General features: G+C 41.2%; 3 protein-coding genes across 12 annotated transcripts in view; all 3 read right to left on the bottom strand.

Moving 5' to 3' along the window:
- Nucleotides 1-598: 598 nt before the first annotated feature.
- LOC124055660 (2-oxoglutarate receptor 1-like) lies at nt 599-5,073 on the bottom strand. The gene is made up of 2 exons (XM_046382681.1): nt 3,626-5,073; nt 599-2,660 (listed from the first exon to the last, which is right to left on the bottom strand). Exons 1-2 carry the CDS (start codon nt 3,666-3,668, stop codon nt 1,636-1,638), a joined length of 1,068 nt encoding a protein of 355 aa, XP_046238637.1. The 5' UTR covers nt 3,669-5,073; the 3' UTR covers nt 599-1,635.
- Nucleotides 5,074-5,217: 144 nt separating this feature from the next.
- LOC124055656 (kelch-like protein 41b) lies at nt 5,218-10,420 on the bottom strand. 3 transcript variants are annotated; one of them, XM_046382675.1, is made up of 7 exons: nt 10,287-10,420; nt 9,001-10,137; nt 7,732-7,889; nt 7,237-7,344; nt 6,037-6,222; nt 5,731-5,877; nt 5,218-5,641 (listed from the first exon to the last, which is right to left on the bottom strand). In XM_046382675.1, exons 2-7 carry the CDS (start codon nt 10,096-10,098, stop codon nt 5,530-5,532), a joined length of 1,809 nt encoding a protein of 602 aa, XP_046238631.1. In that variant the 5' UTR covers nt 10,099-10,137; nt 10,287-10,420; the 3' UTR covers nt 5,218-5,529. The 3 variants fall into 3 exon arrangements, with proteins under 3 accessions (XP_046238631.1, XP_046238632.1, XP_046238630.1); XM_046382676.1 differs by lacking the exon at nt 10,287-10,420 and having other exon boundaries at nt 9,001-9,908; nt 9,988-10,238; XM_046382674.1 differs by lacking the exon at nt 10,287-10,420 and having other exon boundaries at nt 9,001-10,247.
- Nucleotides 10,361-26,812, bottom strand: part of LOC124055655 (collagen alpha-1(XXVIII) chain-like) — a 34,819-nt gene continuing 18,367 nt past the window's right edge. For 5 of the 8 annotated variants that reach the window (XM_046382672.1, XM_046382670.1, XM_046382669.1 and 2 more), the window contains exons 15-36: nt 24,575-24,643; nt 23,633-23,701; nt 22,384-22,452; nt 22,097-22,165; nt 21,928-21,999; nt 21,764-21,832; nt 21,597-21,668; nt 21,341-21,409; nt 21,117-21,185; nt 20,544-20,612; nt 20,382-20,450; nt 19,619-19,687; nt 18,590-18,658; nt 18,419-18,487; nt 18,244-18,324; nt 18,007-18,042; nt 17,561-17,597; nt 16,797-17,354; nt 15,370-15,632; nt 15,034-15,271; nt 13,386-13,580; nt 11,947-13,195 (exon numbers count right to left, since the gene is read on the bottom strand). In XM_046382672.1, the coding sequence (XP_046238628.1) occupies nt 13,188-13,195; nt 13,386-13,580; nt 15,034-15,271; nt 15,370-15,632; nt 16,797-17,354; nt 17,561-17,597; nt 18,007-18,042; nt 18,244-18,324; nt 18,419-18,487; nt 18,590-18,658; nt 19,619-19,687; nt 20,382-20,450; nt 20,544-20,612; nt 21,117-21,185; nt 21,341-21,409; nt 21,597-21,668; nt 21,764-21,832; nt 21,928-21,999; nt 22,097-22,165; nt 22,384-22,452; nt 23,633-23,701; nt 24,575-24,643 (2,388 nt within the window). In that variant the 3' untranslated portion in view covers nt 11,947-13,187. Of the gene's footprint in view, nt 10,496-11,946; nt 13,196-13,385; nt 13,581-13,666; nt 13,781-15,033; nt 15,272-15,369; nt 15,633-16,796; nt 17,355-17,560; nt 17,598-18,006; nt 18,043-18,243; nt 18,325-18,418; nt 18,488-18,589; nt 18,659-19,618; nt 19,688-20,381; nt 20,451-20,543; nt 20,613-21,116; nt 21,186-21,340; nt 21,410-21,596; nt 21,669-21,763; nt 21,833-21,927; nt 22,000-22,096; nt 22,166-22,383; nt 22,453-23,632; nt 23,702-24,574; nt 24,644-26,812 lie in introns of those variants that run through there. The other 3 variants (XR_006842750.1, XR_006842751.1, XR_006842752.1) reach the window with 3 other exon arrangements.

The following is a 26,812-nucleotide window of genomic DNA, read 5'->3' as shown; positions in this document are numbered from 1 at the left end:
ATAAGCATTTCCCGATCACTCCACGCAGACGTTTTGTTCACGAGAAGGAAAACGAGAATGACAAGGGGATCAGGAGGGAGGCAGAAGAAGGAAATGGCTGTGTCCACAGACCAAAATAGCCCTTCCATCCCCAGCTGCAGTCTCTATTCTACTTGTACAGCATGTAACAGAGAAAGATTAGAATTATGTAAGCCTAAAATAATGACGATGAATTTTACTTCTGTGCACTCATGTACAGGGATAAGTGACGCACACTTTAAAATGTCACATTAATTCAACTGATATGATAAGATTATGAGTCTCTGTTGTCTCCTTAGCTTTGAATTGTGATCTCAGCCATTAAGCATGGCAGGGTATTGCAGCAGGAAGACACATGGTATCCAGGATGGAGCAGTTTGCAGACAGTGATAGACAAACACTGTAACAGCTTCCTTTATCTACAGAGGACTTCTTTCTGTTGACAGAGAGAATTGTTCCTGGAGGTTAGATCAAGATAAATGAATGTTTGGTATTTCTTTGCTTTCAAAATTTGTTTTTTTTCTAGCAGTGAAACATTTTCTGTGCTTTGCATTTTGTGGTGATAATGCCCTTGTTGAAGAGCTCACATTCCAACCCTTTGGTTCTTTTGTCGCCAGCTCTCTCTGGCTTTCAGAAGTGAGGAATGTGCTGCCTGCCTTGTTAGCTCATGGGGAAGGTGAACGCATGTGCACAGAGAACTCAGCCGAGTGCTTAGTTACAACCTCTTTCACAGGTCAGTAGCGGCAGGAGGTGTTGTTGGGTTGTAAAATAATTTTATCACATTGCAGGGGAGACAAATGCAGCTACCCATGATGATGGGAATGCAAAAAAAAGGTGTTAAATGACTAAGATTAAGATTATAAATTCAGAAAATGCAACCTCACTCAAGAAGCAGGTTGAAAAATCATCAGTAAACTATCACAGGTCGTTCAAACACCAAACTTTTTTTCCTTACCATTAACACCTGCATTAAAAATAAAATACAGAGCGACAGTTTTCTGCAAGTTTAATCTATCGAACTAAAATTTCCTTCCAAGTTAAGCCACAAATGTGAATCTCATGGTAGCATCACACAGTAAAGAGGTCACCAAAAATACCTTAGCATAGCAGAAGATCAGACATTAAAATTATTTCTGTTTAAGTGCACAAACATACTTTGTGAAAGCAGCTTCAATCAGTGAAACCGCTTTAGATTTAAGCTACACAGTTTAACACACAGTGTGTGTTGAAATTTCTCAGGAAATCACAAACCTTCGATAACTAAGACGATTTTTATGACTGCCAGAAAAAGGATCCACAACATTTTAAGTGTCAGGTAAATTATTCTCAAAGGATTTCCAGCCAGATAGAGGAAAAAGTGTCAAAAGGTCTAACTTAACACCAACTTCTGACACCGCTGACCTCCAGTCAATTACATTTACATTTCAGGCGTTGGCACACAATTTCTACAAGACAAACCAAAACCACTCATTGCTTCTGGGAGGCCCAGAAGAAGAAACCACAGCTGTCCGGTAGCTTTACCGACGTGATGTTGGAACAAGTGTGTTTACAATGTGTCCACAGTATGAGCCCAAGGGTGATCAAAGAAAGAAAAGCCAAGTGTTGGACACTCATCAGTCATGCAGGAGGCATGTTGCTGCCTGCTTTGTCAATAATGGCCAGGTGGAGCAGTGACCTGGTCTTGGTTAGCCAGTATTCCCAGGAGAAAGTGCTGAGAAAGGCCCTCCTGAACTTATCGCCTGAAAGAGTGTACAGAGCCAGGTTAAAGAATGTGTTGAGCCCAGCCAGAGGCCTGGAGACGATGTATGCTGCATGGACGATGTGCTTCACAATGCATGGCGTCTCCTGCAGCCTTAGAGTTTCTATCCGTAACACACGCAAAATGTGATATGGCAGGAAGCACAACACAAACACCAACAGGATCAGCACAGTCATGCGCCGTGCCCGCATCCGACACGGGCTGGATTTGTACGGCCCCTTTGCCAGCTGTTTCACCATACCAATGTAACATATGAATACCACAACGAGAGGGAGCAAAAATCCGAGTGCAGTGAGCATACAATCATACCACCACATATTACCAGTGGCTATGACGCTAGCAAAATCCAAGCAGGTCTCGTTGTGCTTGTCTGAGGATATCATGGGCAACATGGGTGTGATTTCAGCAGCGGTGACGATCCAGACGGCTGAGCAAGCAGTTATACCCCAAAACTTGTGTTGTACCTGTGCTGCCAGCAGGGGTTTGGTTACTACTACGTAGCGGAACACTGCAAGACACGTCAAGAAAAGGATGCTCCCATAGAGGTTAAAATGAAACCCAATGCGCACTAAGCGGCACATGAAGTCACCAAGTGTCCACAATTCCCTGTTGCTGTAGTAGTAGACCAGGAAGGGCAGGCTGAGGACATAAAGGAGGTCAGTCAGCGCCAGATTGAACATGATGATGCTGCTGCTCTTCCATGGACGCAGCTTTGTCACGTAAATGCCAATGGAGGTTATATTGCCCACCAGGCCCACAATGAAGATAATGGTATAAGACACTGGAAGGTAATAGAGTTTCATCAGTTGGTCCACATTGGTGCAGTTGCCATCTTCTCCATTGTAGGGGGTACGGGTCATGGCTGATGTCTGGGTCAACATGTCTGTTGAGTGTGAAAAGCAATTTTACAAACCTCATTTGAAAATGAAAAATCTGGCAGGTCGAAAACTTAATTTCCTGTCTAGTCATCGAACTGTTTTGCTCCCTGCTTTCATTTTCGACTACTTAGGAAGGTGAAAGAAGGAAATGGTGAACCTGGCAAACATTAAGCAAACACAGAGCAACATCAGCCTTCATCTGAAGAGGGGTTATGGTCTCCAGGCATATGTAAGCCCAGTATTCAGCCTCCCTGCAGCTCTGTTTTGGTCTTCACCTACTCCTGAGAAAAATATCTGTCTCTTAATCGGCTGGATGTAAAATTATTTATTAGTTTTGCCCTCATGTTTTCAAATGTGTTGCTGAACTTGTAAAAAAATACCTTTCTTGTAAGAGAGATTTTGAGCCGGATGACCGGTCCATTCCTGTGAATTCTTTAAATTCAAGTGAACACGTACACAGCATATGTTGCTGGATGAGGGAAAAATAGGCTACAAGCAAATCACCATTCCCTTTTCCCTCAGCTGTCATATCAATGTCATTGGCAATTACTGCTTGAGGAAGGATGGAGAGAGCAGGGAATGAAACCTAGAGGCAAGCAGGCTGGGAGAGAAACAAACAATCAAACAAACTCTGGGAAAGAAGCAAACATCTCTCCTTGTCAACAGTCTGGTTTCTGAAAGCCTCTAAGGATATGACAGCGCCTATGGCATCCTGGCTTTATGGCAGCTTCTTGTAATGCTGTCAGTGCAATCTGCTCTCATTATGGATGTGAGGAGATGTGTGAGGTGTCATCGTTTACACATTGCATCTACACTCAGATTTCATACGGAAGGAACTTGCACTCATTAAAATCATTACATCTTGAGTTTTTGTGGAAAAATACAAGCCCCATCCATAATCTGAATGTTATACTGAATATAGAGAGCCTGATTCATAAAGTTAGTTTGAAAAAGAGATTTTTATACTCACTTTTAGTAGAGTAAGAGTCCTTATCAGTGCTCACTCCAAGCATTCAGTGTCTCATCGCTGTTTTCACTTCCATTCCTCTGTCACTCCTCCTCCTACTTTCTCCTTCCAGTATTCCACACCCAAGGGAAACTCCAGCATATTTGTGTTTGAAAGCCCACTGTTGTATGCTCCATGGGCACTAACTTCCTGGTGTCTTGCTTGAGCTGATAAAGCTCAAAGGTCATTTAGATCGGGTTTAAGGTGGTTGTGCAGAGAAAAAAACAAGTCAAGTTGGGCAACACATTGGATAGCATCTTGATGAATCAAACTCTTTGGTGCATATTTTCTTCAGAAAAATAAACTCGACTTTGGAATGAGATCTTTGTCATTTGTTCAGCTGGGCAGGTGACTACACTGGCGTGACAATGTAGATCTAAATTTGGCTCAGACACAGACCTTGGTTTCTCATTAAAGTTTTAAGGAAGTTTAGAAGAATGTGTGAAATTAACACAAAGTACATTTTCATCTGCCTGAGTGTTATTTTGAGTTTAAAATGCATGACGTACGTATTTCACAGACTCTGATTCATAGTTTTGAACAGCTGCCACCAATTTATATTAGCTCTATGAGCCACTTTTAAAGCAATCACCTGTGAACTGTGCCAACATGCTTCAGTGGTTCCCAGTGGCAAGTCTCCTATATTTTTGTCAATCAGTGAAAGTTAAGTTAGCTTTTTCTTAGCTTATATTCAACCTTGGTTTCACGCAGTATTTTTACATTTTTATCCATTTTTAGTCCCATAGTTTTCACTGTTCAAACACAACTTACCTTTGAATTGGCATCTTCCTTCCGTTGAACAGGCACAAAGTTCGTTTAGGACTTCCACTGAAGTTTCAACTCCTTTCAGTGCTTTAAGTTCAACTGAAGCTTAACTGAACCCTTTTCAGCAGTTTCACTTCAGTTGATATTTCAGCTTCAACTTCTCTCAGTCCTTCCAAAACCACCACTTCATTTTCCTGCAGTAACTGCAAGGCTACTATTCCAAGAAAGGTACTTTTCCCCCCCAAAAAAGCATGTATAATTTTTCTTAAGAGTATTTAGCTTTTTATGATTTAATTTAAAAAAAAAAAATTAAGTTTCACCAAAAACCAGCACAATTAGATTTACACAGTCACAAGACAGTAGAAATTCCAACTACATTACTTAAAATAATTGTTATTTGATCTTTCCAAACCCTAATCATTAAGTTGTGAGTGGGTAATGGCATATCTTCCATCTCCTTTACAGCTGAGATGCTGAGTAACATGTAGAGTAAAATCCTCCGTCTCCTGTTTCATTATCCTGTTCCTGTTCAAGTGTTTTGATTCACTGCAAATGTATTTCATTCAGTGTGAGCGTAAACTGCACAGTTTTACCTCAACTTCTCCAGTCGTCTTTGTTGTTTCCATCTCTTGAACTTGCAGTGTAGTAACCCATGGAGATGTTGACACACCTGACATGTCTGAAGATCATTATGCTGTGATTAAATGTCAAGACATCTCCTGCAAATATGAAGTTGCAAATATACATCTTTTGAATCTCTGTAACGTCATTTTTCTGCAGATAACACAAAATCAAAAACAAATGTTTATTTTACAAAAGAAGAGCTATAAATGATGTAAACAGAGCTTTAAAGATCAATCTAAATTGTGGTTTCTTTTTTTTAATACTGTGGGGTTGGTGCAGTCTTTGTAGAATCAGCAGAACCGTGCTTATAGTACAGATAAAAATCGTTTGAGTCCAGAGAAAAATTAATGTCAAAGATCAACTCGACACACAGAAATACGAGTGCAGAGGAAGAGACGCCTCAGAGGCAGCTTGCCAAGACAGAAGGGGGTGTCAGAAAGTGTAGTTAGGCAGTTAAGAAAGAAACAAAGTGGTTCTGTCTACAGTTTGGGCATCCTGGCAGCGTTGAGGCGCATGGACACACAGGAGGAGCCGGCAGCATAACGCATCTCCCTCAGCATGCCAGTCCACTGCTTCTTATCATCCTCATACCTAACAGAACCAAGAGGAGAGTCAGTTCCCAGAACATTCATAGCGGTAATTGTTGTAAATCTCTGTCCCATGAATTTGAGAGGACTTACTGCCAGACGTCAGTAACTTCTGTGGGAGCCACCTCCTTGTCCTCCATCTGAACCATGGCGAAGCCACCCACGGCATACAGGGAGCCACCATTGCTCAACAGGTTGACAGAGCTCCTCTCCTGGGGAAACTCTGAGAAAGGCTCCCACCTGAGGAGATACAACACGAGGAGAAGGTCAGATGGAAAGTGGAGCGCTCATTTTAGTACCTGGAACAAATTTCACTTTATTTTAAAGGTTGGGGGCATTCAGTATTTTGACACAATTCTTCAACTAACAAAGGCAAAACAAGTTCGAACAGAATCATACTTGTTTGTTGTAAAGTCATAGGCTTCACATGCAGCAGTAAGGCCTTCCTCATTGACTCCACCAGCCACCACAATCTTGCCATTGTGGATCACAGCTCCGAACATGGATCTGGGTGTCTTCATGGCCGCAAGCTCCTTCCACTCTGACTGCTTGTGGTTGTATACAAACATCTTGTTGATGGCTTTGCTGTGAAGGTGAAGGGAAGTACAAGGATGATCCAAAGATGAAAATTGTTACAAAAACCCATTTCATTCCATATTAAAAACACAACAAAGTGAAGTTAAAGAAGCTTATTGCACAGATGATGATTTGAAATAAGTTGCTTTGTGAATATGATTATCAAAATGTTTGCGTTCCACCAAACCACCTAGGCTAAAAGGTGATGATACTGATGATGATTTTGATGATTCTGGAAAAAAATTACAATAATAATAATGAAAAGTAGAATAAAAAATTAAACTGTATTCATTTGTATTTTCTATAAATATATTCGAATCTTTTAATTGCAGATTTTATTCCTGCTTGACAACATCCTGTTGTCTTTCCCCACCTTTACATACAGTTTGGGATCATGTCCATTTTCTCAAACTGAAACACATATTGAATGGGGCAGGATTAAAACAATACCATCTCATTTGGATCAGAGATTGATGGCGCAAGTTGAAACTGAAACACATGATATTGTACATTTCAGATGTATCTGCAAGAGGAATTGCTGGCACACAAGTAGTCTCAACTGAGAAATATTTGGTCACCAGTTAAGAATATTTTAAAACTCCAAAATCTAAATTTATAAGAAATTTTGTGCATATAGTTAAAAAAAGTGCATATGTGATATGTGATTTTTGCAAATATGTTGCCAAATGATGTAAATTCTGTGTCAATTTCTTTGAAATCCATTCAAATTTAAGTTAATTAGGACTTGTTGGCAGTTTGCAAAAGTATCACTGCTGCACACACTGTTGACATGGCTCAGATTACATCTTGTTATGTTTAAGGCTCTCTTGGGTAGATGATAAGCCAATGCTTAACTATCACCATAATATTCAACAAGAGATGTACAGATCAGTATTTTCCATTACTGTAACATATTAGAGGGTGCAGGACTGTAGCCCTGTGCTGCTCTGCAATCAGGCAAGCAGCTGCAACTCACAGTATAAGGTTGCGCACACACACACACACACACACATGTTTACTCACTTGTCATCTGTCTTTCCTCCAATAGTGTAGATTAGCCCTTTGTGGGAGACGACAGCATGGCCATGGATCTTCAGAGGAAGCTTTTTAGTCTCACTCCACTTCATTTTCCTGAAGAATCAATATCAAAGTAACAGTTATTTTAAGTAGTAGTTATTTTGTTCCCCTGAAAATGTTGCTGCTGTTTTGCTCAGATACTCAACTGCTTAATTATGTGCTTTCCCATGTGGCCAAATCAATCTGGGTTTGTGATAAGTGAAAATAAGGTAAAAATCCTAACTAGAAAACTGGAAGAAACAGCTATTTAAAAACGTGAGGTCATATCAAAACACAATTTATTATAGGATAGTAAAACACCACATTTTCCTTTTCTAAAAGAAGCAGCTTTAGAAATTTCTGGGAGTTAATTATCACCTGAAAACTGTACAAAAGGTGAGAGACAGGGCAGCAGCACAAAAAGAAGGAGGTGGAGGGAAGAAAGCAAATAATACCACTAACTCAACATCGTAGCACATCACGGTATCCAGTGACTCATTGGTCTGGAGGTCTTTCCCAGCCACGGCAAACATCAGGTTCTCGCACTCTCCGATGCTGAACAGGCATCTTGGAGAAGGCATGGGCGGCAGGGCGACCCAGTCAGACGTCAGTGGATCCAACTGTGGAGAAAGAAGTGCATTAAAACACAGAGCGGAGAAAGCACTCTCTTAGCACCCATTAGCTCTGCGTTTTTATGTCCTCGTGAAGAAGAGAATCACTGTATCACTTCCTTCAGTGTCTGTTTCAGTATGCTTATTTGTTTTCTTGCCAAGAGAAAGATGCAAAATGTATACCAGTATCTTGTTAGCAGGGTGGTTAGGCCTATTTTACATTAGCATGGAAGCAGGAGGAAACAGCCAGCATAACTCTGTCTACAGTTAAACAATAATATGCCTAGCAACAAAAATAAAGCTCTCTAACTGTCTGTCTCTAATCTGTTACATCTTCTTTAAATCTCAGTTTAATCCATAAAAAAAACAAAATAACTTTGTGCTCCGCTTTGTTAGCCATCTAGTATACCACTTGTCCAGTTTAATATAGGATTTTTTCATACTGAAAAATAAGATCCACTCTCCCTGACTGAGTCAGTTCAGGAAAAGATTCATCCCATGTTTTTGTGCACACTCTGCCTTTTCACAAGCCTCTGTGAATGACACAAGAAACAATAAAACCAGCAGAGTTTTGGAAGACATAGTGGAGAAATATGAAATAAAAATTGGCAAACTAGAATGACCAGAAAGCGTCTGTCATTCAGCATCATCAGTGCCCTGCTTACGGAGAGGAAATTTAACCAATAATCTTTCAATGGCAAAGCCAACCCGCCCTTTAAGAAAGGTGTTGGACTGAAGGTCACAATTAGATTTATTTTATTATGCCTACAAATACTCTTACCGACCTTTTCCCGTCTTTGCGTTCATGGTGAGAGAAGCATTGGAAGTTCAGCAGAATGCAAGAAATTGTCTGACACAAATCTCGTGGGGGAGGACTACAGACTTCCCACATGATGTTTATCCCCCGAGCAAGGCGCCTCTGGCAAGGTGTCTTATTTCTCCACAGCCAAAGTGACAACTCCAATTAAGATATGACAGTGGTATCTATCTTCTTATCAAACACACAGCAAGAAAATGTTTCCCTTAATCTCAAACAATTCCTTGAAAAAAAGATTTTATGCAACATTTTCTAGCTCAGGTAACAATAAAATAGCATCAACTGTAAGAAAAAACTGGTTACCAAATAGACGTAACATTGCAGGGGGACATCTTTGTTTTCCTCATCCACAAACAGTCCTCCAATGACGTAGAGTTGGTTCTTCTGTGACACAAGGCTGACGTGGTTACGTGGCACCTGCTCTGACATGGCTACCAGGAAGCACTCGTTTTCACTGACATCATACGCCACTGCTGCGGTATCATTGATCATCAGGATGAAGTCACGTGCGTACATGCCATGTCTACGGTTGTCATTTAGAAAGCCGGGGAATGGGCTGTCCTCCTCCTCACCTTCCCCTTCCTTCCCCTCCTTCTTCTTGGGTTTCTCTGGAAGTTTCCCTTTGAAGGCATCCCTGATGACCTGAATTGTCTTCTGGAGCTCTGGGTCGGCCTTGATGAGCTCATCAGTCTCCACTCTGTCTTTGAAGTACTTCTCTGGCAGCAGGCGAAAGCGGACACAGTTGAAAGCATCCTTCAGGACCTTGATGCGCTCCTTGTCATGGCGGACCCAGGCCATGACTGCCTCGAACACCAGCTCCTCCTTCTCCACATTCAGGGAGTCTCCACCAATGACAGCAAACAGTTCGTGGGCTGCCAGCTTAAGGAACTCTTCATCTTTGTAAAGCAACTCGAAACGGTCAGCAATGTAGTTGCGTGAAGCCACAGCGAGCCTGGGACAGTTGAGCACCAGGCCCATCCTGAAAATAGCCATGCAGTTGCTCAGGGACAGCTTCTTCTGAAGGTAATTGACACAGACCGTAAAGACAGAAGGGATCTGGAATCTGTTTGCCACAGTGATTATATCCTGTACGTTGTCATCGGTGAGGTCAATCTCGGCCGAGTAGAGGTACTGGATAATCATATCCAGGATGGAAGGGTTGACATCATCCAGGACCACCTCCTTGGTGTTCTCCACCTCCTTCCCATCCTCTGTGAAGAAGATCTCCCTGAAGTAAGGGCTACAGGCGGCCATGATTAGCCGATGGCAGGGGAAGCTGCGGTCGCCTACCTTCAGGGTGCAGTCCACAAACTTGTTCTCATTCAGCAGCTCTTTCAGCCCATCCTGGAGCAGGGTGCTCTGAAACAAGCGTAGCTCCTCCTTGATGGCGTTGGGGTCCATGGTGTGTCAGGAGGGAAAACAATGGATGAACAAGGCGGTCTGTAGGGAGAAGAAGGAGACTTAGGGCCACAGGTCTTTTTGGCAGTCGGTCCTGGCTAGAAAAGGCAGGGCAGCGAAAAGGTTCACAGTGTGAAGACCCTGCAATTTAATCCCACCCCACTCTAAATATAGCTCCATCTGCCCCCTGCCTGCTTCAGCTCCAGTGGAATCTGACTGGGCCAAATCACAGTGCAGCACGGGCCTCGACGCGAGCAGCTGCTGTCATAGACTGAAAGAAGCAACTGGTTGCTCAGGCTCTGGATATGCCACCATGATTCAGCTCCCAGAGTGTCATGTGGCCAACCAGCAGCAGAGACAATGCTGTCAAAGCCCTCGAATAGCTCGTCTCATGTTGTACCTATACTGGGAGGAAAGAAGATAGATTCTTTTTACTTAATACTCTTTCATCCTTTCATTTATATCTAGTTTTCATTCATTTATTTTACATTCATTCAGTCTGTTATGGTCAACATCACTGATTTAGCCTTATGCTTACAAATGTATTGCTTAGAAATGTATTAGTTGCAACTAAGATACAGTGAAAAAAAACAACCATGACAATTACCACCTATACTTGTATCTATAATGACTACAACTACCATAGATAGTGCAAGGGATGCAACAAATGATTATTGTCGTGATTGAATATTCACATAAAAAGTCAAAAAGATGAAAAATCTCACTGTTGCACAGACTAAGGTATCATATTTAAATTATAGCCGAAAACACCAAATATTCATTTTACTAACATATAAAAGAAAGAAAAACAGCAAATATTCATCTTTGGGAAGCAAAAAAGGAAGAATCAAGAAAACATTCAAACAAACGTTCTTGTCTAGTTTCCCCCCACCCATTGTTACAATGTCCATTTCTTTTAGCCCATCAATGTTTTTTCCTCATTACATTTGCTAAGTGTCACAATTCCACCAAGATCAATTCAAAATTTTATCTTATCACAGCATGTCATTATTTAACTGTGATTGAAGGACACCAAAACATTGTTCTAAAAATAGACCAGACAGGTTTGAGTGCAGCAGTTGCGTGCAGAAACAGGTGAGAGCCACACATACAAGCTGTTCTATCCACCAATCAGCATAGGCCTCCCTTGTCCCCATGGGGTGCATTATTGTCCAGCTGCTTGGCTGTGTGTGTGTGTGTCTTTGTGACAGTGTGTTTCTATGCAGTTAAACTTTTTAAAACAACAATCACTGACAGCATTTCAACGCTGAGAATATTTACTCGCACTGTTGTTTGGTGATAAATGGTGACAATTTGTTCACAGTGACAGATTTTAGTGCAAAATGTTAAAACTGGCAATAAAAGAAGACCATTGCTAATACGTCTGGAGCGATAGGATATTGTTAAGACTTATTTCTGTGGCCTGATAAAGTGTGAGGAGTGTGTAGAGTTAGGTAACATTTCTCCCGTGGGCAGCACTAAAGATAGATCAGACTATGCCACTTGTCGAGGAGTGTCTAACATGTAATTTAAGCAGAAGGGGAGAGCAGTTTCTGCGTAAGAAAGCTGCCACTTCCCTAAAGCCACAGTAGATGAATGAAGCAAAGTTATAAGACATGTTTTGCACATACGAGTTAATTTTTGTAGAGTATTTAGGGACTGTGTGAAAATTAGTGGGGTGTGGAGGGGGTTGAACCTTAAGATACACTTAAGCCACTCTTTTTATTATATATATTATATATATTTAAGAGCAAGACTGTCCCCATGTCCCCTTCACTCAGAAAAAACTGCATCACCCTCCTATCCAATATCTTGAAATATTAATAACATTAATTAGCATAATAAACATTATTGAGTTGAGCCAGCTCCTTTAATAATTCAAGAGACAAAACAGAAATAATGTATGTATAAATGAAATGTCTTCTTACAGTTTGTCAAATTGCCAACAGAACGAAAACGTACGCGCAAAACATGATCCACATTTATTCTTTCTGTTCCCCATCCCCAACCCTTCCAAATAACTTTCAGACAGTCCTTTAGCATGAAAATGATGCCTTTGCATAAACTGTATCGCTTTAGATTTATTAAAAATGTCTGACATCAAACGTTGACCATATCGTACATGGTGGATTTGCAAAAAATGGAAGGAAGTAAATTCTGCTCTTGTAGCCATGTTGTGTATTACAACTTCAGTGACAACGGTGTGTGTTACCCAGTAGAGGGCAGTGTGTGTTTATGTGTGTCTGTCCATCAGTGTTTTGTTGTAAGATGACTGCTTGGACAAATGTAGACAATTAGTGGTAAGAACAAAAACAATGTAAACACAGAACATCACATTTTCATCCAGAAACTCTAAAAAAACAAAAAACAAAAAAACAAACAAACAAAAAAAACCACATTCAAATGCATAAAAATATTGCAGGAAGCATGAAAAAGCATCAGTCATTTTTATATGAAAACTAAACAATTAAAATATTTTATTGATATAAGTGACGAGAGGTTTCATTTCTGCCGTGTGTTTTTGGCTCTCATGATTATGCACTAATATACCCTGCAGTGACTGTCTGAATAGAGAAATTTATAGCTACGCCGTGTCTTTGTGGCATATTGACTGATTGTGGTGCTTTACGGTTCTGACGTTGACGAGGCACCGGAGTTATTACTGGTCACGTTGAGCAAATGGTCCTTTATTCACAATCTTTGCAGCATTCACAGACTGTGTTTGAGAAAAATGATCATGTCTCATAGGTGTTGGAATCATCAGGGAGCTGGACACACACAGTGAGAGTGATCATCTCTATTCCTGAGTAGATGGCGTATCTGTGTTAGGAGGCTGATATAAAAACAAACAACAACAACGGAGGTATCTATCAAAGCTAGGCTCTCTTTCACTGTAATTAAGAGCATAATTTTACAATAAATGCTACAGGAGGGGCCACAAAGACGGGAACTGAAATGTGTGCATGTATACATCAGTGTACATGTGTATGCCTGAGAATTACGCAGAAACTTTACATAACCCTGTGAAAATGGCTGGTACAAGCTGCCCCTCCTTGCAGTATCTACAACAGATGTGTGGCAGATGCATTCACTCAGCCTCCTGGAAAAAGAAAACATATGAGGAAGTCAATACTCTAAAACATTTGGAACCAATAAAATTGTTATGGCCTCATTTCAGCTGAAGACAGAGCATAAAAAATGAAAGGAAACGAAACATTCGCTGTTTGACGGGAAAGGCGTGAATGACATAAATGGCATTAATATGGCAGGGATGACTCATGAGAGTGTACCTGTTGATCTGCTGATCACACACGTCCTCTTGCACTCCTCCTCTGTGTCAAAACGATTCTTGTTGCCGTTACAGCCCCCGTACCAGAACTGGGCACAGGCATTGGCCTGCTTGTCATAGTACCAGCGGATGTTATAGTCCCGACATGTGCCCTGGTCCAGAACCAGGCCACAGCGAGGGTCCAAAGGTACAGTCTCTGCAGGAAAACACGTCACACGTTGGGAAAAATAAGGTCGGATCACAAAAAAATCCTCTCTCTTCCTTCGATGACCCTATTCCCACCTCAAATCTCTTGCTTTTTCTTCACAGGAAGGAGCAGATTCCAGAAAATCATCCACAATCCATCAAAAATAACTGGCCTTCCTGCTCCTCACCTACATGACCTCATTATAGCGCCTGTCAATCACAAAGCACTTATCATAACTCCAGAGGCATGCCGCTGCTGCTTCATACTCCCCCACTGTGGCTGCTGTAGATACAAGGGTCACATGTGCTCTGAACACACTGAGCTGGAGCTTCACTGGAGATTCATCTACTGAGGGACACTGCAGCAGATCTCATCAGGTATCACAGTTCAGACTGTGACAAAATGAATCAGAATTCCTTTATTTATCCCTGGAGGGAAATTCTTGAAATTCTGGAATTCTGATTGAATTCAAAATGCAAAGCGACTAACTTAGCTATATGCTATGTTCGACCAGTTTCTCAAAGATATTTTAGACTGCTTAATTTTGCTCTTAGACTACCCTAATACAACGAGGTGGTTTAACACCTAACATCAGACTAACTGAGGGTTATTTTTTCATGGTAACAAACAGTGGTTTGTTCACACAGTTGTTAGAAATATACAGCAGTAGGAACACTGTCAGTCGTTTTCCTTTTCCCGGCAAAACTATGCTGAACTTGGCTGACAAGACATGAATAATGAGCCCTGTCTGAGCACTATTTTACTCCTTAGTTGGCTTCTTAGATCATCCTGCAGTGTAACTATTAGCAGTTTGAAAAAGACCGGCCCATGTGTGTCTGTAAGTTTAAGTTTAAGTAAGTTTAAGGTTCACGCTATGCCCCAGCTGCAGTTTAACCATATGACTTTGATTTTAATCTTAACCCCAGCAAGGCTAATGACAGAGTAGCCCTATATGGTCGAAAATTAGAAAAAAAAAAAGTCTTAATTGTGCATGGATGATTAATAATAAAAAAATGTTTCAAAACTGCTGAACTATTATATCACATATGTGCTGGTTTGGCTCTTACAAAAATACTTGTTTTAACAATACAAATCTATTCTTAAAAAGCACAGGGATTAAATTGTTCATTTTCACAATTTTAAACAGAAACGTGTGATGTCTTTAGGTACGATGCGTTTATAAACTCTCCTGTTGACATATAATAAAATGCAAATGCTGTTACTTTATTGTAATGAAACCTGGAGGTGTGATTCAGTTTATTTCTGTTGCCTGCCAGTGTCATTTAAAGGAAACAGCTTCATTTGTTTCATTTCATTTTCTTTTGTTTCTCTAGTATCACACTGCTTGGTGTGGATGACTGTGCTGTTGTGAATGTTAACTATGATGCCTCCGTACTCACTGTTACAGTGAATTGAGAAAAATATAGAAAATATAACAGGATGAGAGCAGAACAGACTGTACCTTTGGGTAGAGCTGGCCGTAGTGCAGGCACACGCTGTACGGAAACACCTGAGGATGATACGGTTACATTTGTGGAAGAAGAAGATGAAGATGAAGATGAGGAGGAGCCTCGGGAACTGGAGGAGCCTTCTCTGGAAGAAGGAACAGGTCCGACATCTGAGGTGTGGCGATTAAACGTGTCCCCGCGCTCGGTTCCCCAGGTTGTTGTCTCAGCGATCCCACGCTGCCCTCCTCCACCCTAATGGGGACAAAACCAGCAAACAGGATAAAATGCTTTGCAGAAAGATCGTTTTATTATATGCAGTACACATGAATTTGCATCTATGTGTTTCGTACATGTACTGCGCTGGATCCTTTGCTGCCATGTTCGGTGGTCTCTACCCAGCCTCGGTTGTGGTGAGTGCCGGCACCAGTGTTGGTGCCAGTCTGGCCACCATTCAGGATGTGCTTCTCAGTCACGGGCCGGTAGCCATAGCCACCAATGGCATAGTTGCCATTGTTGCCATTCCTATTGCCGTTGTAGCCGTTCGTTATTCTGTTATATATCAGGGCTCCATTCTCGTCCTCACAGAACTGGCTGACCAACTTGGATTCCAGAGCTGAGACAGAAACAGAGAGAACAAGCTACAGCCAGGAAAAAAGGATGTGTTCAATTTCTTTCAGCTGCAGAATGGGAGACAAGAGAACCACTGCTCTTGAAGACTGAACATCAACTGTGAGATGTTTTAGTCATGCCAGCAGCTCTGGGGATGACAATGTTTTTCCTATCAGTCATCTGTTCCACCATTTTGGTACTGACTGAAATATCTCATGGCCCCCAGAGGATGAATCCTAGTAACTTTGGTGACCACCCCCCCAACTGCATCGAACACCACCATGTGGTTCTTTTCTATTGTTTTGTGTGAAATCGTTCAAACTATTGCATGGATAGCTATGAAATTTGTCCCATCCATGTATTTGTGATGTATGTAAGATTAGTGATACTATGGGACCATAGTTGAGCTTTTTGCTTATTTAAATTAATTATATGCAAATAGTGCTCTTCACAGCTAGCAAAAGTGCTCAAACAGCTAGCTAGGATTTGTCCACAGTTAAAAGAAATCAGCCCACCAGCACCTCTTAACCTCAAGTTTATAATCAGTTACGTTTCAATGCTTTGATCTGTATGTGAACAGAAATGTAAGTGTTGTGGTTGAGACTGTTAAAAACCAACTAAATGCTCACTGAGATGGATTACCTTTCAGAGGCAAGCTTCAAGTCTCTGCGAGTTGGTTTTCCATCTGAACTGTACTGACTTGAATGAAACATCAATTTGAGAAATGTCTGTTATGCTTTAGGAAGTGGTAATTTAAAGTAGTCCTGATCTTAGCCTGGTACATACACAAGGTGTGATCTTGTACACACTGTACATTTCCTTAATAATAGTTTTACCACAGCCACCTTTTATTTACTGAGGGTGAAGACTGTTTAGAAGAAGTAGTTAATTATTACTGTACAGATACAGGAATTTTGAGGGAGGTACTCATATTGATATTGTAATGTTTCAAAATCCAGTGGCAATTTACCAAATACAGTGAAGACACACTGAGCAGTAGAAAAAATAAACTTGCTAATGTTCTGATGAATGAACAGTATTCCTCCATTACGGCAAACGTATGTTTAGCATTTCTGTCTTGAAATTTCTTATCCGGTGCATATGCAGTTGTTGATATGAGCAAATTAATATCTGCTCTGGCACTAAGGCAGCGTGAAGTGTCTCTAACCTGGCAGCGTGTTGAAGTCATCAATGAGGAACATGTGCTCATCATCTGGGTCAGAGGCGATCAGATTCAGCTCTCTCAAGAACTCAGCCTGTGTTGGGTCTGAGGTGTTCACAATCCCCAGGGCAAACATCTCGATATTGGCAGCATGTGCTTCTCTGACCGCTATATCCAGCTTAACTGGCTCTCGCTTGTCCGTCTGCCCATCAGTAATCACGATGGCCACTTTGCTAACTCCCACGCGTGAGCTGTAGAAGGCCTCCTGGGTAGCTTTACGGATGGCTGTGCCGGTATAGGTGCCTTCCCCCATGTATGGGATGTTCCTGATGGCCTGCTTGATATCCTGTTTGGTGGTGTAGCGTGCCAAGTTGAACACAAGCTTCACCTCCAGGCTGTACAAGACCAGGCCAATCCTGGTGGCATTACGGCCCACTGTGACACGGTCCACAAGAGCGTTCACAAAGTCCTTGATGATCTCATAGTTCTCTGGGCCCACACTCTCTGAGCTGTCAATGACAAACACCAGCTCCATAGGCCTCTCCTTACACTTGATCCCACATCCTGGAATCACATCACATCAACATATGAGATCATGGCTGAAATGTCACTTTGATGAGGCTCACTCTATGGAATCTGATCTAGTGATTTACAGATAAGATGAGACAATGCCTTAGATATAGAAACTAAATATTCTCTTATGACACTTGTGCTGCTGAATCAATACTGAGAAATGAAATAAATATTGCAAAAATCACAAGACAAATTACCGCAGATCTCTTTGATCATTCGAATGATGTCCTCTCTCTGAAATAAATACACCAACACAGTGTGAGCACATAAATAAACATGAGTAGAAAAGTGATGAAAAGATCAGTGCTGGAATTATCCTTAATATTATGTTTCTGAATCAATATTACTGTTTACTTCATGTGCATACTTTATGTTACTGCCATAGAATCACTAAATCTTTCAGTTTATCAGCAAAATATCACATTAAAAATCACCAGATTTGGAGATACACAGTACTTACTGTACAGTAAGAGTATGTAAAATTATAATCTGTAAAGTAACTGGCAAGTAAAACTACAGTGGAGTAAAAAGTACAATATTTGCCTCTACAATGTGGTGTCGTAGGAGTAAAAAGTTGCATAAAATGGGAATACTATGGGAATACTAAAGTAAAGCATCAGTGTCTGGGTAAATATAGACTCACAGTGAGGCCTGCTTCACCTTTGACCCCAGGTCGTCCCTAAGATAAGAACAGATAAAATCAAAAAAAATAAAAAGTTATAGTATTCTAAAGTGGCTGTGTTTCACAAATATTATAACAAGAATTGGAGCAGAATTTGTCCCATTCTTGCACCGAAAGAGAAAGGTTTAATCCCTGATGATCACAAAGCAGTGCACAACAAATGGACACACACATGAAAGCATCATTACTGTCACTCACAGGCTGGCCTGAGGTTCCAGGGTCTCCCATATCTCCTTTGATTCCCTTCAGGCCTCTCTCCCCTGCTGAGCCACGGTCACCCTGTCACACATCACATGGCCAAATGTCAGTGATCAGAACGTAATATGTCCATACAAGCGCACATCCAAAAGTCACAGTCAATGTGGTAACTTACTTTCGCTCCGGGAAAACCTTCTCCAGGTAGCCCTCTTGGCCCGGTCACGCCCTGTGCACCCTGTTCACCCTGAATCAAGCACATGAATTAACTGCTTTGCATGTGCTGGACAGTTAGAGACCGCTGAGACAGAGACTACAGATTCATGACAGACAACAAATTGTTACCTACCTTTGGTCCTTGAATTCCTTGACCGGGTGGCCCTGCTGGCCCTGGAGGGCCTGGCCGTCCAGTGTTACCCTACAGTCCAGAGAATACAGTAAAGTAAGCGCCACACCACATCCTTCCTTTTATCTCCAGTTGCAGCCAACTTCTATATGAGTAAAGACCCCAAAACTTCTTCTGTTGCATTTCAATTATTAAGGTAACAAAGATACCTGTTTGCTTGGTCATTTTGTGTGACAGAACTTCAAACATAAGGTAGAAAGTAATCAATGAAGGCATGATAATCAATTTCAGAATTCCTTTATTAGGAATTGGGGGGGGGGGGGGGGGGGGATTCTTTAATTCCTTTATTAATTTATCTTTCTTGATGTAAAATACCTGTCATTTTTCTAAGAAACAGCATTTTCACAGTGAGGATCATCCCTGTTTTATAATACTGAGTCATGAATTACTTCTGCCATCATTCTCTCAGCATGGATAGGGGCTGAAGTCTGCCACCCTGACCTGCTCTCTCATTTTCTCCCATTTGATGACTTTAGATGAGTCCTCAATTAGGTTTTGTCTGCCTGCATGACTGTGACAGAGCTCGGACCCGTGGAAACACTCGTCTGGAGACTGCAGGGAATCAGGATGTGATATTTGAGGACGTGGGTGTTGGGTGTTGCTTCAGTTAGGCTTGTTAGGTCAACTGCCTCTCATCAGACACATATGTCTGCAGAGATTCTCACTGTGCACCAATGTGCCAAAGTGCTGCTGGGAAAATCATAATAAATACCCTGAACAAATGAGCTGGCCTCCTTTGAATACAATGCCCCTGTGGTGGACAAGTTAGCACACAAGATGAAGCACTCTTTTTTCAGTCTGGAACTGTCTGACTACAGCAAACATGGAGCTCTTCAGAAAATATGACTCTATCATGAACATCTGGTTGCATGTCAAATAAAATCACAAAAGGCTAGAACTTCTGTTTTTTTATAAGTCATTTTAGTTCAAAGTGATGTAAAATCTAAAAAAAAGGTGAAAGTTATGAGGTACCGGAGGTCCTTGGAGGCCTTCGCCTGGAGGTCCTGGTAAACCAGGCAGCCCTCGGAAACCAATATCCCCCTACAAAGAAGAAAACACAGCAAAGATATATGTACACTTACAACACAGTAATTTACAATAAATCAAATAAATGAACTTCTGTGCCGAGTTAAAGGTTGCTTCCTGTAATTAGTTTCCTCAAACAAATGACCAAATGTTTCACCAAGGGGACACTTTCACTTATCTTCAATGCTGTTTCAAACATAGATTCGAAATTGAAATTTATAGTATAAATCACAACAAAACTGTGTAATTTATGCAGATGCCAATATTTGAAATTAGTGTAACTCTAATGCAGCCTGGTGTCTGACTTAACCTTAAATCCTACATCCACATAGGAAAAATGATGAACATTCGGTGCATCACATCAGCTTTTCTGTCCTGTACTGACCACAAACCTTAAATATTTACATCACTTGTTTGTCTCAAACACAGTAAGCTACAGTAACACCGCGAGGCATTAAACCAGAATTCACTCCACTGTAACAATCATTCACTGCATCACACATTTGCATCACAATCATTTAGTTGGTTGTTAACTGGAAGCAAGCACAATTACTTCACACTTTCGTCTATCATTTCAAAAGAAAAAATAATGTCCACTGACAAGTAAAAGTACAACGCTAGCGACTACTGAAACTCTACAAGTCTCTTTTTTTCTTTCCTTTTTCTCACTTACTTAACAAACATCATGTTTGGTCTAACAGTTTCTCACCTTCGGTCCAGGGATGCCCGCTCCCTCAAGCCCGGGTTCTCCTGGAAGTCCAGGCAGACCAGGAGGGCCCTTAACAACACAGGACATGGGGGTAGAATTATATGCTTAGAGATGGAGAAATTATTAAAGAAAGGGTTTTGCAAGTAAAGTTCAGTTCCTCACTGTGGGGCCAGGATAGCCGTCTCCTTTGGGACCAACTGGACCTGCAGGGCCTTGATCTCCACGGTTACCCTACAATCGACAAATAGGTAAAAGTCAATAATTCACTCACTCACACAAAGGATACAACGTGATTTAGAGAAGCGTGGTCAAAGGTAAATGGAGTGGAATGTGTATGTATTTGGACATATGTGCTTCTTGCTCTTCTTCTCTTGTTCTTCTGTTTTATAGCGTTGTGCAATACATGAAAACAGGAGAAGGTGAGAACTATAAAACATAATGTAGCATTCTATGAACTGATAGTGGAATAAATGTTGAAGCAAGGGCGACAAGACAGGATGTGGGCAGATTTGTGTTTCCTAGCAACTTCTTTGGCATCTTCTCAGCTGTAGCTGGATGCTGAGAAATGGTCTCAATTGTGAAAGATCTGCCTCTCATTATTTTCATTAGTCCGTTCCGCTGTGACAACATACTTCCCCTTGTTGAAAATATGACTCCAAGTGGCAGACATCCAAGATGCAAGTGAGACAAAGCACACTGTTGTGTTTTAGAATAGAAGTTTTTACTGGGCATTACCTTTGGACCAGGAAGTCCATAGCCAGTCTCCCCAATTGGACCAGGAGGACCACTTGGGCCAACATCACCCTAGAACACATGGTAGTGCTAATTAGCTCTATTGCATATTGTCATAACACCGTAACACCATATTATCAAATTTGCTATCACTTTTCTTATGAAGATGATCAGGAAACATAAAAATGGACAGTTTTCTAATATTCAAGTAGATTGGGAGGAGTTACCTTGGGCCCTGTGACGAAACGGCCTGGTGAACCAGATGGACCCTGCCTGCCCGGTGCCCCTGGTTCTCCCTAATGAAAATGAATGCAGGTTAAAATCATTAACATTATTAAACATAAAGAGCGAGGGATGATTAGAAAAGATGACTAACCATCTTTTCTAATCATTCCTTGCTATTTATGTATTTCCATAAAGCCACAGAGAGGGTCCCAAAGCAAAAAAGAAATCATAGTTAATCACGACTTAATAGCTCCTCACCTTTGGTCCTGAGGGCCCTGCAATGCCAGGTGGACCAGTCAAGCCTCTTACTCCTCTCTGGCCTTGGTCGCCCTTAAGATCACGTTGGGAAAACAGTTACAAATCACATAGCCATGACTTTACAGACTATATACGGGTCAGAGCTTATTTATTTATTTATTTTTTACCTTTTCACCCTGTGTGCCAATTCCAGGTGTCCCCTCTAGCCCCCGGACCCCTACAGGTCCTGGTTCACCCTAAAGACACAACCAAACATATTTTATTTCTTGTAAGTGCTTTATATTGGAGCAAACAGACACATGTAGTTACAGTAGCGGCTCAGTTGAAGTACTTTCTGTCCTGGCGCTCCATCTTCCCCTGGCAGGCCTGGCAAACCGGGCATTCCTGTTGATCCTGGCTCACCCTGAGGACAGATTCATGGAACTGTGACAGGCTACGGACGTGCAAATTGTTATCTGCTAAAATATAGGTGGTTGCTGCTGATGTGAGATCTGACTCACCTTAGCTCCGGGTTCTCCAGCCCCTCTCTCTCCTGGGGCACCAACCTCTCCCGGTAAACCTTGATCCCCCTGTGTGAGGCAGGACAACATGTTAACATCATCTCATTTTATCAGCTTTTTCTCGTTTTGAGAATACACTGTGGCAAACATGTTGCACAGGGGTGTAGCTCTGATTTCTGAGACCATGAAATAATTTTTAACCTGATAATCTTTTTCACTTTTGTGCAAACCAAAACTTAATTTACACTATCATCAAACCTAATAGCACTGCGAGTCAATATACAAACCTTTGGTCCAGGCATGCCCTCTCCTGGTGGGCCCCTGCTTCCTAATGGCCCCCTGGGTCCTTCCATGCCCTGCAAGATTAAAGTGATGTATTACTTAATTAACTAATTACTTATTAATTGGGTGGCTAAGGGACTGTACAAAAATTTGTTGGTGGTGATCAAGTTTGAAAATCACTCAACGCCACTGGATCTTTAGTTAGCAATCATTGAATGTATCTTGCTTCACATGTGAAAGCAGTACCACAAAGAAGTGCCTGAAGTGCTTTATATAAAATCGACGGCTAAACAGAGCTTACTGTTTGTACAGTGTATGATACACACACACACACACACACACCTGTTTCCACACACCACTGAGCGGTGGAACACAGCCATATTGTGACAGTAATTAACTTGTGTTTTGATATCAGGAAAGTGATCTTTGGCTCAGCTGTCAGCAGGAAACAGTCTGCTCCAAGTCTCCAGCTGTTGCTTCAAAACATGAACCGTTATGCAATGTATATATCATGTTTGATTATAATGGTCAATCAGTCAGACTGACCTTATGAAGGGACTTGTCATTCTGTCTATTCAATGTCTGTTCTTCTTTATCGAGGAATCAGAGTCATTTGTTTGTTCTTGTAAACACTAGATTGCATAATGGAACCAAAGTGTGTAGTTCCCCGTGTACTACACACATATCCACAAGTAGTTAAATGTAGAATAAAGTAGTGTAAAAAAATGAACAATATACACTTATATAGCCAGGAAATTAAATACAACATAATTTTTAAATTAGGTGAATGTAATCAGCAGCAATAAGTTGGTGATGATAATGTGCTCATCATCTTCACATTAAAAGTTTGACAAAACTTTCCCAGTGAGGGAAACTGCTTGATCCGGGAGGTTGTACTAGAGACAGGTCTTTGTAAAGATGGTGACACAACAGTCCCTGATTTTCTGTTGCTTAGCAAGCCTGAGCGACATTTAATTTTTGTGTGACCTCAGATTAATCAGGAGCAGCCTAAAGTCCAAGTTAGGCTACCAAAGCTCCCATCCTGGATCTCTTTCTTCTCCACCCTCTCCTCCAATTTCATGATGTTATATTATCGGAGAGCCAAGGCAAAAAATAAATTTCAGTTTCCCTCTTTTTTTCCAATAATTTTTGGACAGTCCCAAGGAAAGACTGGTTTGGAAGATATAGCATGCAAAACTGTAATTGTACGGCAGTTTACTCCACAGTGGGTGTCATTTTTATCAAAGCACTTGCCTTCTCGCCCTGTATGCCTACTCCTGGGAGGCCGATGGGCCCTGGAAGACCTGGAGGGCCAAAATCCCCCTACAGGTACAGATAAGAATGGTGGTTAATTATGATAACAGCATGTAGCTGTTGATAATATGACATCACAGTGTATTTCATGATTTACTGCATGTGGAAAATACCCAACTGTAAAGGATTTTTTGCCAAGATATTGTATCATGTATTCCCATTGGCTCAGAAATGGATATATACTGTTAACTGTATCTTGCAAGAATTTTTTTTTCTGTATATAACTTGATGACATTAGCTTTTTGATTTCATGCTTTTTCATCTGACACATGCAACGTTAAAATCATAAACTTATGATGTCAACACACAGAAAACCCTGTAGGCACATGAAAACACTGCAGTTATCTGTGATAGTAAAACTGTCAGCGCAGTAACACACATCTAACAAATTCTGCTTTTAAAAACCTGTGCTTTTTGTTGGAAACAGTTTCATTCATTCCAAGATGTTAATGTCGTATTCCAACAACCTAAGATGAATTATGCCATTTTAAAACACATTTTAAATCAACTTTAAGTCTCCTAGTCATGTCTTATCAACATCTGTGAGATAAAAAATCACCAGATGGCTGCAGAAATCTGCAAACACATCCTGAAAGGTAAAGAGAATTCCTTTATGTAAGTGTATGACTGTGCCAGTGCAGTTAGCTTTCCCACACTCATCAGCCCAAATCTGTGAAGCTGCACTCCTCCTACACAATCCAAGCTTTAATCTTGATTCATCACCTGTATACTGTGACCTCCTATATAACACCACACTGAATTCATTCAGTGGTAGCTCTGACAACTTGTGGCCTTCCTAACAACAGCACTGTGGCTTTATCTTCGTGTCTGTGTGAAGGAATTTCAGCCAGGCAGCTTATTTACAACATCTCTGCTCCCTACCTTGTCTCCTTTGATTCCAATGCCCGGCTGTCCTCTGGGCCCCCGCGGTCCATCCAAGCCTCGCTCTCCCTGTGAAGACAGACAGACAAATTATTGCATTTTGGTTCTGGAAACAGCAGTTATCACATATGAAAACAAGGACAGCACAAGAGTATATGTAGGGTTACAGGAAGGTGTGCTTTCTCAAACAAGGCAAGTCAAACAAATGAATTATCTCTACCATTTCCACTATTAAAGGGGAAATTTCCACTATTCTCACATAACCTGTATACAATATAGAAGCCAAAAGTGGGCTTTCTGATTGAGGTTTGGGGAAAAACATTCCTTTGAGTCCCTGTTTAAGTTGATGTCTACATGTCAAGATTGGGTGGAAGTTGCTGTGTACAGAGACAGTCTACAGACCGACACATGGTACTGTCAAACAGTTTTGGCACCAAGTGTGAGTAAATTCTTACTGTACATCGTTACCACAGAAACCAACACAGTGCCCTTCAAAGTCACTGTGAATTAGTACAAGTTTCACATCTGACTTTAAAGACCCCTCCGCCCCCAGGGTTTCTGTACTGTGAGTAAAATACAGTATTATTCCTTTGAATCTTTTCTACAAAAGTTGCAGCCCCTCTTGTAAGGCTAAAAATTCTGTTCAAGCAGATGCCGCACTTGGATTGTCAGAATGAGCTCAGCTTACTCTTCCAGATAACAGGATGTTTCTATGCTTATTGAGATGATAGGGGTGTTTTTCAGCCGGTTCAGTAAAAGTTTTATGTGACCGTGGCAGTATGCTTCCAAAATTGAATTGAAACTGTGAAACACACAGTTTGGCTTCTAGCAGCAGTGTGTGTTTTATCTCTTCATTCAGCTTTTCAAATGTAAGAGGAGGAATAAAGTGTTAGCTGCTCATTGTGTATAACTGGACCAAGAGGGGTGGTGGGTAGGGCCCCAAGCCTGAAGCATCTCTGTATTTGCATATTGATAGTTTCTGTACAGAGGGAGATACAGAAGGTGTGCTTTTAACCATATCTATCAGCAGTCAGAGTGATTGGACATACTGGACAAAATATGAATCAGAGCAAAGGATTTTACATGTCTTAAAATGTGTCTGGAGAAGATCTATAAGTATTCATAAACAGAAAAAGCAGGAATGGAAAGTCAGTGAGGGATTAGGCCAGTAATCCAAGTTGACAGTAAGTACAATGAAAAGAGTGCAGCATAATGTCTGGCCGTGTATGACTCTGCAGAGAAGTCTTATTCCCTTTCAGAACATTTCCCTGACTTCTAGGGTCATCCAAGGACAACAGAAACACAGTGACAGACATACACTGATTTGCATATTAAGGCTAGATTTGCATGTCAGCTTTAAAAAGTACAGATTTATTATCACAACTCTACAATCTCTAATTTTGGCACACAAGCCGAGGTGCTAATGATGTGGAAAGAGGGTAATATTGCTGCTGAACTCCTGTGAATCTGGAGCTTGTCGAGACATGTCGTTTGAAGAACATTTCTTAAGAACAAGAACACCATCTGCGAGTCCGCGGTTAAATCCCCGTTGAGGAAAAAATGAGCACCCCTTAGGCCAATCTCCAACGCTGAGAGATACACCTCCTCCCGTTCAGGAGTGGAAACTAGCTGTAACCATCTCAGAGGAAAGTTGATGAAATGATAAATCAAATGAAGGACCAGGGGAAGTGGAAAAAGTATGATTTCCACCTGAATTATGGTTATTGTGCCTTCTGATGTAAAGCTACTGTTTTGTAACATACTATAGCCAAAAATTCCACTACCTTAATCATGCTTAATTTAACTGTCTCCATTTATCAAAAAGACAAAAGGGTTTGGTCTCATTTTATACCTACAATTTGACAGGAAGCACTTAGGAGGCCTTGCAGTTAGAATGTCATCAAGTTCATAAGTGCTGATTATGAGAGTCATAAGTTCATTTATAGAGCTGATATGGCTTTAGGGCAGATGTTCAAAAATATCTACGCGTTCAATTAACTCTGGTAGATATTTCTGTTTGAAAATTTCAAAGAATTAAAGAACTTGTATAAAGTTTAAAGTCCAGAACAGTGCCGAGTTTACACACTTGGAGATAATGTGAGCACAGATATCAAGAGCATGTTCAACTCCACTATTTCACTTCAGAAGCAGTGAGGTCATGAGTATAAGTCCTCTCACTGCAACACAGATCACGGGCTCTGGGTAGAGATTTGCTGAGGCACCACGTGTAATGTTGCG

The sequence above is a fragment of the Scatophagus argus genome, chromosome 24 (assembly GCF_020382885.2).
Source record: "Scatophagus argus isolate fScaArg1 chromosome 24, fScaArg1.pri, whole genome shotgun sequence".
NCBI classification, from domain to species: Eukaryota; Metazoa; Chordata; class Actinopteri; family Scatophagidae; genus Scatophagus; species Scatophagus argus.
This window is presented reverse-complemented; position numbering and strand designations above follow the sequence as displayed.